Source organism: Ascaphus truei, chromosome 6 (assembly GCF_040206685.1).
Source record: "Ascaphus truei isolate aAscTru1 chromosome 6, aAscTru1.hap1, whole genome shotgun sequence".
NCBI classification, from domain to species: Eukaryota; Metazoa; Chordata; class Amphibia; order Anura; family Ascaphidae; genus Ascaphus; species Ascaphus truei.
Window position 1 is genome coordinate 30,351,252 of NC_134488.1, and position 12,905 is coordinate 30,364,156.

At 46.5% G+C, this 12,905-nt stretch overlaps 1 protein-coding gene across 1 annotated transcript; it reads left to right on the top strand.

Annotated features, from left to right (window-relative positions):
• Positions 1–460: 460 nt before the first annotated feature.
• On the top strand, positions 461–8,663 carry LOC142496821 (cbp/p300-interacting transactivator 3-like). The gene is made up of 2 exons (XM_075603783.1): positions 461–625; positions 7,137–8,663. Exon 2 carries the CDS (start codon positions 7,140–7,142, stop codon positions 7,686–7,688), a length of 549 nt encoding a protein of 182 aa, XP_075459898.1. The 5' UTR covers positions 461–625; positions 7,137–7,139; the 3' UTR covers positions 7,689–8,663.
• Positions 8,664–12,905: the final 4,242 nt, after the last annotated feature.

The window sequence follows — 12,905 nt, forward strand, 5'->3', positions numbered from 1 at the left end:
ATTTCTCAGAATCCCTTGCTGCAGTGCAAGCTCTCTATGCTAGGTGATAAGGGTTGAAAGGCAGGGTTGCAGACCTGTCTAAGACATGTGAATGTGCTCACACGTGATATTCTTTATTGGAGATAATATATATACACTAAATATTTGCACCAATGGATTTTATTTCTAATTGTGCACAGTATTATTTCCTTAAACCACTGATCAAAACAAACACATTGAAGCAGTGAAGCAGTAAACATGAAGGCAGTTCACACCCTCTCTTCCCCCCCCCAAACAGACAGAGTATAAAAGCACTGTATTGTGTGCAGAGGAATATGATCCTTTCAAAAACAAACACATGGGCAGAACCTGGAGTCATCAAACCACTTTACTTCCTGTTGATCCATTTCAGCCAATCACTAGACACGGGGCGTGGCTACGATGCCACACCCCCTCTCTGCTGCCTCCCATCCATATATAAAATCCTATTAGCAGTGCACTTTGTTATAGGAAGTGGTTTTTTTTTCCTTTTGTGTCTCCAGCTGCAGTAAAAACTACATTTTCCTCTGGACTATCCACTTTCTTCTTCATTTTACCCCCCTGATTGGATTTCATTAGGTGCTGATCTTTTGATCCTTTAATTTGGGTGAGTATATAACATTGTTAAAAAAAACAACAAAATTCCTATTTATCTCCTGTCAAACTTGTCAGTCTATCAATAAATTGTAGGATCAGGTTGTCCGTATTGTATTGTATGTCTTTATTTATATAGCGCCAAAAGTGTACTCGGCGCTTCACAAAGAATACAGTACAGGGAATTAAAATAATACAAGAATACATATATGCTTGGAAGTAAAGATATATATTTTATTTATTTAAACTTGAAAGTAATGGAAAAGCAGGTTAAGTGGATTTTGAGGTGTAGAATATATTAATAACCCTGCTTTTTGTTTAAAATCTGCATTAAATAAAATTTGAACGTAGCAAAGGTATTGTTATTAAGGAGCAACATTACGAATTGATCTGGTCAGATTGTATTACATGAAACTGCATTAAAATGGCACATCTCATTATCTTCTTTTAATGTAGACATCAGCCTGTCATAGGATTCTATTAATTATTACACTGAAGTATTTACAGCCACACTGGCATAGTGTTAACGTGAAGTCATTGCTTTGTCCCTTTATCTCTTGTGGGAAGGGGTTATACGTTTTTGTTTAAGGAGCTTTTGTTTTCAGATCAGCTCCCATAGAGCTTTAATGCAGATCCAGATGGAAAGCTGCAGATACAATCCTATTATTTCCACATCTGCAAGCTTGCACTACAATATATATATATTACATGTATTTGCGTTCAGAAAACAAACCTATAATCACCGTGCCCGTCTAAACACAGTGATCCATTCTCTCTCCTTTGTGGGATCGTGAGATGTTTGGTTGTTCTGCATCCTATTAGGCCACATTAAGGGGCATGATTTATGAAGAGATACCGTATATTATTTCTCATTCTCTCCTTGTTACTCAGGTGCCAAAATTAGATTGTAAACGCAACGGAGTAGGGACTAATTGTACCTGCTAGATACTACATACAGCGCTGTGTATACTGTAAGCGCTATATAAGAAAAAGGAAAAATATAGTGTGTGTGTGTTTCTATATATATTATTATTATTATTATTATTATTATTATTACTACACACACACACTCACCCCTCGCAGATCTGTGTATAGAGCCTGTTTTAATGTCTGGATATGTATCTCTCGTCTTGCATGGTCTCCTAATCCATATTTTCACTCCCTTTTTATTTAATAAACGCTATTTTCCATTCCCACAGCAGACCCCATATAACCATGGCTTTGTTTAACCTTAAACTCCAATCCTCTTATTAAGTAGAGCATGCGGTGTTAGAGGGGGCGGGGTTTAACCCCTGTGTTCCCGGAATCCAGGGCTCTCTGGCAGTGAAGTGTGTGTGTGTGTGTGTGTGTGTGTGTGTGTGTGTGTCTGTTCTCTACGATAAAATTAAATGTTGGCCTTTTCTTTAAAAAAAAAAAGAAACCAACGCCAAAAAACAATATTTTAGTTACATTTTTCTGAGACAAATACACTTTCACTTTGATACACACACACACACACACACACACACACACACACACACACACACACACACACACACACACACACACACACACACACACACACACACACACATATATGTATTTTTTTTTTTTTAACCATCTTTACAAGAAGGTAGGCTTCTAACCAGGCACTGTGGATGAATTGGTACATGAATGTGATGCTGATATCTATAGGTACCGCTCATGACTGATATTACACATACAGAGTTGCACTATTTTCTTTTGTGTTTTACCGGTTTACTGCGCTCCCTGATTCTCCTACCACCTATAGGTACCCCCTGGAAATGGAAAGATGTACACTTGAGCGCTGGGCCCGTACCACATTCCCAGTTGCTCTTGACTACCATCTCTTTAAAGGGTCTAACCCAGGAGTGGCCAACTCCAGTTCTCAAGGACCATCAGCAGGTTAGGTTTTAAGGATATCCCTGCTTCAGCACAGGTGGCTCAGGCACTGAATGAGCCACCTGTACTGAAGCAGGGCTATCCTTAACTTGTTGATGGCCCTTAAGGGTTGGAGTTGGCCACTTCTGGTCTAACCCTTCCACCCGGCTATCCCCCCCTCCGCATGCCCAGGGCTTCTCCCTCTTTCATGCGTTCTCTGGAATATTTGCTCTCTCACACGATACTAGCTGTGCTAGACCTCTTCACTCCTTTTGCACTAACTGGAACTTGACTCCCGGTCTGGCGGTAGTCCTGTCCTTGGGTGGATTGTGTCACACACACCTCGCCCCGTGGGATGGGAATTCCCTTTTCCTTCTGGCCGCAAGTTTCAGCTTTCCCCCCCCCTTACCTACACCTGCTCTCCCCCCCCCCCCTTTACCTACACCTGCTCTCTTCACCCCCCACCCCCCTTACCTACACCTGCTTCCCTGGCATTCTCATGATACTTTCAGGTCCACACTGTATTGCTTTTCCTCTCCACTCTCACTCGCGTTGCTGCAATCTAAGGCTACATCCTCCCACTTCATTTTCCTTTCGGACTTTTTGCATCTTGGTTATTCTTCTTGCTCTGTTCTGACTCGCACGCACACTCTGCTCTTAGGACTTTGAGTGCCACATTGATCACCCCTCTATTTCTTGGGCATCTGGCCTCCTCTCTTTTACTACTTCCTTTTGGGGTTGTAACGGAGTGCTCACCGCAAACAAGGCGTGACCGCGAGGCCGAGATGGGGACAGATATATAACGCCACCCACAGCCGCGTTTGGAGTGTAGAGTGGTCGAGGTAGCCGGGTTGGGTTTGGAGAGGTAAGGGTAGTCGAGATGGTTGGAGAGGTGCGGATCGTTGCAGGTACTATTAGCCGTGGTCAGGATTGGAGAGATGAGGCTTGTCGTGGTACGTTTGCTGAGGTCTGGGTTGGAGAGGTGCGGATTGTCGTTGGTAGCCGAGGTGAGGAGTATAGAAGATCGGAGTCCAACAGCTAGCCGGGTCAGGAACAGGGTAGCTAGGAACCAAGATTTCAAGACAAGACTGTGGAGGCAAGGGATGCAGTGAACACTTCGAAACAACAAAGGTTTATGCTCAGCCAATTTGCCAGAGGGCAAGCTGAGCATATAAAGGGAGCAATGACCAATGAGAAGTGCAGGCTGTGAGTAGACACGTCAGTAAGGCTGGCTGTGGTAGGCTGTTCAGATGCAGGAGACAGGTGTGGGGAGGATCCCTGATGAGGCCGGGTGATGTGGTGTGCGCGTGACGTCACCGAGCGGGCGCAACCTGGAGGCGGGACCAGGAGATTCCACATTTAGCTGCGTGTGTGCGCGTAGTACGGAGGTTGGTGGAGGAAGGACAAGATGAAGTGTTGCAGGGAGCGGAGGACCCGGTCTCGGACCGAGGTAAGCCGGGAGCGCGTCGAGGGTGGCGGGACTCCCGGATCCCTACAGGGGTCCACCAGTGAACTGCTTCTAGCACCCATAAGGACAGCCACTACCTTGCGCGCGTCTTTACTTCAAACTGCGCTGTCTGATTTTTCTCCATCTCTTATTTTCCCACACTGTCGGTAACCTCTCGTCTTCCCTCTCGCGTCCCTCACACTCGGGCCTCCAGTTTCTCCTCTCTAAACTCCTGCGTTCCATTGGCCATTCCGTCTCCATAAACCTCTCGCCCAGGTCCCTGTCCTCCTATCCTTGGCTGCTCTCTTTGATCTAGCACCGTTCTATCTCTTTTTACAGGAGCTTTGCTTTTAACTCCACCAGAGTGGGAAGAGGAGGGTTTCTTACGCTGAAGCACTTATTTCCGCTCTGGGGAACCCTTGCTCTCCATGATGCTTCCGTCCTAAAGGTGATGCCTGTAACACACTTCTATTTTTAAAGGTTCCACAGCGTTTAGGCCACTGGAAAGACGCAAGGGATGAGGTCCCGTTACTTTTGGCCTGCTTGACCTCTTCTGTGCCCGGCCTGAGCTGTTACCAACAGCCCCTTCAGATCTATGTAACTCGGGAAGCAGGGGGGGCCGGAGCTCAGCCATGCAGTTCAGCTCTTGAGCCCCCTGCTCTGCTTTCTAACTGGGGGTGAGGGGTGTTTTTGACACAAACGGAGGGGGTCTCCGGAGTGGAAATGTGCTAGAGCAAAGAGGCGCTAAACGTAGGAGTGAGGGTATGGACCTGGTTAAAAATAAGTAAATAAATAACATGAAAAACAAACACCCCTCCACCCCAAGAGGTAAAGCCTCTTTATTTAAGCATGTTATTGTTCCACCTATTCTCAGGAATTCAACTGGAACTGCACTTAAAGTAGCTAATGACCTTCATGTTGCTAAATCTACAGGTAACTGCTCCATTCTGGTGCGCCTTGATCTGTTCTCAGCTTTCCATCCTGTTGACTACACCTCCTCCGGCACATTCGTCACATCTTGGCATCCCTGTCACGGCCCTCTCCTGGATCTCGCTGTAGGTCCCCCTACTCTCTTCTCTCTATACACGCACTGTCGCTGGGCGACTTCCATGCACTGCTCCGGCCCCAGCTATCCTCTCTAGGCAAATGTCGCACAATGACCTCTGTGTGCACCTGACCGTACACCTGCAGTTCAGTCACAAATCAGAGAGCCTGTCTGCCTAGGCAGCCCTTCATCACCTCACACGTCATGTCTAAAACTGAGGTTCTCCTACTCCCTCCCCACCCCCTTCCTCGCTCCACCAATCAATGCCCCATTGTTCCCTTCTCTGTTACAGTCCACCCAGTCTGCCAACTATGTTGCCCAGCGGTTACATTGGACTCTCTCTCTCCTCATGTAAACGCTGTCTCTCCCTCTACAACCTTGCAGATCTGCCCCTTCCTCCCCCCTCACTATCCCTTCGCAATGCTGCTGCTGCCTGAGTCATCTCCTGCTCTTCTAGACTCTTTATCTGCTTCTGACCTCCTCAAATCTCTCTGGCTTTCTATTTATATATACTGTATATATACAGGAACTTATAATAATAATAATACAATAAGCGCAGCAAAGTCAGACCATGGGAAAGGAAACCCCTGCCCCAGAGAGCTTACAATCTACGTGGTATGTTGGGAGACTTGGAGAGACAGCAGGGGAGGGAATCAGTAGTGTTGATCTCCGTATAAACTACAGAATTCGTCCCGTTCCGATTTTTAGTTTTTCCTCGCACCCCTACGCGCTCAGCCCACCTTTTACACCCGCTCGCGCTCCTACAGGAAGGGTGAGATGGTGTAAACTGAATCGATGAGCGCAAGACATGAATAGGGGTGTAGTCCCATAGAAATCTCTTCTTACCGATATCCGTCAAGCAACGCCCCTTCCCACTTTTAAATCCCAGCTGAAAATTCACCGTGTCGCACTTTTAATGTTTGACGCTTCCTGTACGTCTCCCAATACGCCACTTGGATTGTAAGCTCTTGGGAACGGGTCTCTCTTTGCCTTTCTATTACCATGCACTTGCTGCTCTTCCCCCTGTTTATTTCCCCTGCGCTGCACTTGTGTAATGAGCCAGGTTATTAGCCTGCGAGCTGTAGGGGTGAAGAAGAGACCAGTGGAGGAAACCCCCCTCACTGCTGTCGCTGCTGCGGGATAGAAGCCAATCCTTGGAAACACAATAGGGGATAAATCAGTAGGATTTGGGGGTTTTGGCGGTGCCAGCGTACCTGGGACTGGCATATCCTTTTTATATAGCGTGTGCAGCTCCACTGATTTGAATGATAGCGGTGCCTTTTAATTAAATACTCGCTGATTAGTCTGTAGGTTCATTTCTCTGCATAGCTGAAATGAGCTGATGATTAAAGGTGCAGTCCCCCCCCCCCCCCAAAAAGGCCTGTCTTGCGGGTGACCACTTTTTAAAAACGTGTGTGTGTGTGTTATTGGGGCACTCAAAGGTAAAAAAGAGCTGCTATAGAACAGAGCAGTCCATACTTTCTTACCTTGATTGAGCGCCAAACCAGGCAAACCATGGCCGTTAAATATGTATATGAAAGTCCACGTGCACTCCAGGTACAAACATTAAAAGCAGTTTATTACATCCAAAAAGGTAAGAGAAAATCGCGCCATGTTTGGAACCACGCACGCTTTGTCTAGCGCCTGCATGGTTCCAAACGTCGGGCCTTGTTGGATGCAATAAACTGGTTTTAAGTTTATACCTGGAGAGTGTTGGGGACTTTTTTTTTTATCTCTCTCTAATTCCTATAACCCCTTCATTCCCAGAGGACCTGCTTTTGCTGTCCAAGTGGCTACATGGGCCCTTGTGGCAGTGAAGAGGTGCATATAGCCGACCCGGTGTTAAGGGACCTTTTATTTGTAACTAACAGGACTGTGCAGATATCTGGTTATCTGGTGTTTGCGTGTGATGTCCTCATTACCGTATATACCGGTGCTGAGTGACAATATTTCAGTGTGTTATAGCTGCAACTTGTATCCTATATATAAGTCCCATGTAGAACCAAAGTCTCTTAAACAGTGACCATGTAGTAGCAAAGTGACAGACGGACTTGTTTTTGGGTCCGGGAACTTGTATACTTATGACACGCATGGAAAAGGGGTCACAGGACTGAGCAGTAACAAGGTACCCTTTGCTGTTTTTTGTTGCAGGGGATGGCAGACCCCATGATGATGCCGATGGTGCATGGCGGACTTCAGAATTATAGGGTGGGTATGAACCCCATGCAAGGACCCCCTCATCACCCAGCCAGGACTATGCCAACCAACCAGATGATGCAATACGGGGTTGCCCACGTTGATGGGAACATGAGGGCACGGGCTGGCATGAACCAGCATATGCCAGGCCCCGTGGTATACCCCGGGCAAAGCCAGTCGTATATGGGTGCCCAGCAGCTAATGGCCACAATGCACCTTCAGAAGCTGAATACGCAGTACCAGGGACACCCTCTGATGGGCACCTCTGGACTGGTACAGGGGCACCCACCATACAGAGTGGCACCCATCCACCACCATCACCAGCACATGCCCATCCTCAACGTGATGGACGCCGACCTGGTTGATGAGGAGGTCTTGATGTCTCTGGTGGTAGAGTTGGGGTTGGACCGGATTGAGGAGCTGCCAGAGTTGTACTTGGGGCACAACGAGGTGGACTTCATCTTGGACTTTGTGGGCAAGCAGCAGACTAGCACGGTGACCTGCTGAAAGGACTTACCCAGCAGAAACAATCGCCAGCCCATTTATCAGTTGCACTGGAACGCTTGGGGTGGCCACTAGTTGTACTCAGTTGAGGACCCTTTTCCACTCTCCTGTTGACCGCGTGTGGCGTGATAGGTCAATGTGACCACTGGGCATTTTCCTGCGAGGGCCCCTGGCAGGGCTCTGTCACTTTTTGGCGGCAGGAAGTAAGACTTGCTGCCATCTTGGTAGTGGGCAGACCGAGTTTATGTTGCTGTTCAGAATTGGTTGTTTTGGCAGGAAGCTGTCTGGCAGCCATTTTAGTTAACAATGCTAATTGACCAGGCAGGAAGTTGTGTTGGCCATCTTGGTTGATGGCATAGCTGTGACCACATTCCTGACTGGCAGGAACAGGAACATTTGCCTGGTGGCCATCTTGCTCGCAGGCAGAGTAAAAACACCATCACGGATTGGCTCACTGGATAGGAAGTCTCCAAGCCAACCCCATTTCAGGCTCCCAATATCTCTAAACCTGTGTCCTTTTTGCCTCAGACCATTGCAGCTCCATTATCGGGCGAGAGGATTCCCCGATTTTTTTTTTTTAAGTCTCTGGCTGTATCCAACCTAGAATGTCGTTAATATACTTTCTCCTAACCATGAATCCCACCCTCCACTAATTCTCCCAGGCTACTCCAATCACATGGCTAGTTGGAATCCTCCCTCCCCAATCCTCCCACCTTTGGCAGACCTGGTAAAGGTCTGCACCTCCTGTCTAATAACGCACACTTGCATTGGGATATAGGATGCTGCTTCATAATTTTTTTTTTTTTTTAAATAGGGAAAAGCTTTAATATATTGACTGATTTTTGAAGCCCTTCTCACTGTCAAAAGTCCTGACCCCTTCTCTCTATTGGATGTTTAAGGATTAAAACAGTCTCTCCTGCTCCTGTGCTTCCCATCCTACCTTTTTTTAAGAAAATAAATAAATAAAACCTGTGACAAGGTGCCTCCTTTTTGTGTGTGTGTGTGTGTGTGTGTGTGTGTGTGTTTCCTTAACGGCCAATGTCAGGGGGCTCTGTACACCGGGGTTTTTTACTCCAGCCCTCAAGACCACCCAACAGGTTAGGTTTTCAGGATATCCCCGCTTCAGCACGGGTGGCTCAGTGGAAGACTGAGCCTCTAATTGAGTGACCTGTGCGGAAGCGGGGATATCCTGAAATCCTGACTCGGTGGGGTGGGGGGGGCTTGAGCACTGGAGTTGAGCCCCCCGGTCGGTATACAGCATCGTACTGCGACAGATAAATCGGGCACAGGCACTCGCCAAAAAGAGGTGCGAGTGTGTGTGTGTGTGTGTGTGTGCGCACGCACGCCCTGGTGACAACATCTGCCCATTTGGCTGTAGCTCCCAGGCAGCTCGTGTGTCAGTCCTGGGGTTTGGGCTGCAGCTGCATTTGTAGGAGAGCTCTGTCTTTTCCCCAGGGTGTGCGAGCTGCACACTGCTCCATTATAATCTTCTGCATTCCACTGATCCTACGGTTGTATGGCTCAGCAGGGAGGGGTTAGACCCCCCCACCCCTTTCTCCCTGCAACATATAAAGTGTATACATTCAACCCTGTAACCCCTTCCGTGACCCCCTTAATGTCTGTCCCATAGTATATAGTGTGTTTTAATTGGATTTCAAGTCCTGACCCCTCAGGATATACACCACTCGCTGCTTTATTAGGGGGCTGGTTGAAGGGTCCTAAATGAGGTAAGTCCGCTGCAGCGATTCCCAAAGCCACAGAGATCAGGGCGGAATTTTATGTGGAAAGATTCCCCCATGGCTGCCATATTTTAAAGATTGTTAGAATAAGTTATATGGAGAGAGAGCAGTTATAGGAGGAGTTATATGGAGTAATACTTAGGAGAGGTTCTATGGAGTAATACTTAGGAGAGGTTCTATGGAGTAATACTTAGGAGAGGTTCTATGGAGTAATACTTGGGAGAGGTTCTATGGAGTAATACTTGGGAGAGGTTATATGGAGTAATACTTAGAGGTTCTATGGAGTAATACTTGGGAGAGGTTCTATGGAGTAATACTTGGGAGAGGTTCTATGGAGTAATACTTAGGAGAGGTTCTATGGAGTAATACTTAGGAGAGGTTCTATGGAGTAATACTTGGGAGAGGTTCTATGGAGTAATACTTGGGAGAGGTTCTATGGAGTAATACTTGGGAGAGGTTCTATGGAGTAATACTTGGGAGAGGTTCTATGGAGTAATACTTGGGAGAGGTTCTATGGAGTAATACTTAGAGAGGTTATATGGAGCAGGTATGTAGATTGGCAGCGACTGGATTAAGACTCCCTCCTTTCACCATACAATAAAACAGTCATAGAACAGCAGACAATAGCAAACAGGGAGGTTCCAGCTGAATGCAGAACGCAGCGTGTATCTGATATCCGCGCAGACACCTGTCACTGAATGAAACTGATCTCACAGCCACATGCTGCGGCTCTGCCACAAGCTGCTGGGAGGAAGCAATATCTCTGTGTAACTGGACGTTCACATGCAATATATACACACAAACATGTATGTATGTAGATTATAGTTAGAGTATAGTGGCACTCCGCTGATGCTGGTACAGTATATTGCCCGAGTGCATGATCTGCAAAAGAATTGGCATAGAAGAAGAGCGGGGGTCTCGAGAAACAGGTGACAGCCGAAACGGTGACCGGGTGTAGAGTATAGTTAATCGGCGGCTTGGGGGGCCCCTCAAGTCAGACGGGAGGGCCGGCATTGGCGGGGCGGGGGGGGGGGGGGGTGTGTTGGGGGCTGTGTGGCAGAGGCATGGGGTGGGAGTGGGGTGTTTTGTGGGGGGGGCTAGATCCAGGGGGGTCTGGGGGGTAGACGGGTGGCTGTTAAGGAGAACAGTGTTAGACGTGAGAGACTGCTGTTCTCGCCAGAGTAACCGCTCCCTAACTCCTCCTATCTCTGCCTATAACCGCTCCCTCACGTGTTTCGACGACCGTGCGAAGATGGTACATATAACCTCTCCCTATAACCTCCCTCCTATCTCTCCATAGTAACCTCTCCTAGTAACTCCTATCTCTCCATATAACCGCTCGCTATAGAGCGTGCCTGCCTGTTAGCGCATATAAGCCGTCTCGGACTAGAACGTCGCGCTCCTGAGCTCTCCAAGCACCTATCCGCCGTATAAGCGTCCTATCTCTCCATATAACCTCTCCCTATAACTCCTCCTATCTCTCCATATAACCTCTCCCTAGAACCCCTCCTATCACTCCATATAACCTCTCCCTATAACTCCTCCTATATCTCCCTATAACTCCTCCTATCTCTCCATATAACCTCTCCCTCTAACTCCTCCTATCTCTCCCTATAACCTCTCCCTATAACTCCTATCTCTCCGTATAACCTCTCCCTATAACTCCTCCTATCTCTCCGTATAACCTCTCCCTATAACTCCTCCTATCTCTCCATATAACCTCTCCCTATAACTCCTCCTATCTCTCCGTATAACCGCTCCCTATATCTCCTATCGCTGCATGTAATGGCTCTCTCTTTTTTTGGAAGAAGTCTATTTTATTTATTTCGTTTTTTTTTCCCTTTACGCAATAACAAAAGAATTTACATGGTTACAAAACACCTTATTGTTGAAGGAACACAATGCATAATGATTCCCCTCTCCTCTCGAACTGCCCGTGTGTATCTCTCTGCTCCTTAGAATTCTATTTCTCCTGGCGACATGTGACCTTTTATGGCAAATTTCCCCCAATTGTATATAGAATAAAAGACTAAAGCAAAGTCTGAGCACTTCCTGAACTTAGCACGTTTTTTTTAAACACAATACACCTTTTGATAATAATTATAATACACCTTTTGATAATAATTATAATACACCTTTTTTTTTTTAAAGTATCTTTTTATTAGGGTGTTTACAGATACATTTCAAAATACGGTATTACATTGTAGCATATTGTATTTACATGTACATAGGTTATCGTATAATGTTACATATTTCAATACATATTTGTTATACCCATTTTTTTTCTTTTTTCGAACTTATAACTGGTCTTGATCTAATATCTCGACCATTTAACTTAAAACCTTGTATCATAGCTTGCTTGTGACTCCCGTTCTTTCTTTTAGTTATCATATTTGTTTAGGCTAGGCTCTTTGTTTTTACTCTGTTCTGTCATGTTATTATGTTATGTTGTGATGCAGGGCGTTCTCCTTATTTTATATTTCCTTTATCAGGTTTTCTATCCAGTATAATACACCTTTTGATAATAATTATAATACATCTTTTGATAATAATTATAATACACCTTTTGATAATAATTATAATACACCTTTTTTAAGGTTTTTGAAAGGGTCAGTACCATGTAGGAGCAAAGTGACCTAATGACAGTGACATATGTACTTATCATTTTATTTATATAACGCCAACCATATACGCAGCACTGTTTTTGACCTTACCGCGCTCCTTATAGATAATTGCAGTGGTGCCCTTTTTCTCTGTAAGGTGCAGGCAGTTGCAGAGCGGCTGGAATCCCACTTCTGACACCTCGTTAAACTTGAAGCTGGATATCTTCTTGCCGCACTGTTCTAATAAAGGCTGACACCAGAAATTATCGCATGATAAAGTGTTTGTTTTATTTGCAGGTTGCAAACGCACAGCGTTTCGAGGATCTCCCTTCCTCAGGTGCAATACTTACATACATTACATTAGGAGGGACATGCATTACAAACAATGGGAATAAGTACAATTCCAAAGGGCAGGAAAACAGCCTCAGGCGAAGAGAATCCGGCGTGTGCAGCCAACACAACACAGACAAACAAACAAATAATTTCTTCAAAGTGCACGTCTCCCCTAAAGCTGCGTCCACGCTAGCGCGGCGCTTGTCGAGTTTAGTTTCGGCAATTTAAATTGTCCCGTCCTGCTCATGCGGCGCACTTGTGCGTGGGCTCGCACGCTCTCCCAAGATTGGCGCTTGGGGAGACAAAAAAAAGTGAGTTTTAAGCGCGCTCAACATGCCCCCATGTCCCCCCGCACGCGCTTGCACAATAGACAGGACACCCGGCGCTCATGCTTGGAGAGCTGGTGACATCACCGGTTTCAAGGATGGGCGCGGTCAGCGCCAGAGAGGATGCAGCCTAAGGCCGCGCTTATAGTGCGTGCGACGGCGACGCGACCGATGATGTCACCCGTCTCCGTCGCCGCTAGGGAAAGTTGTATTTCGCTT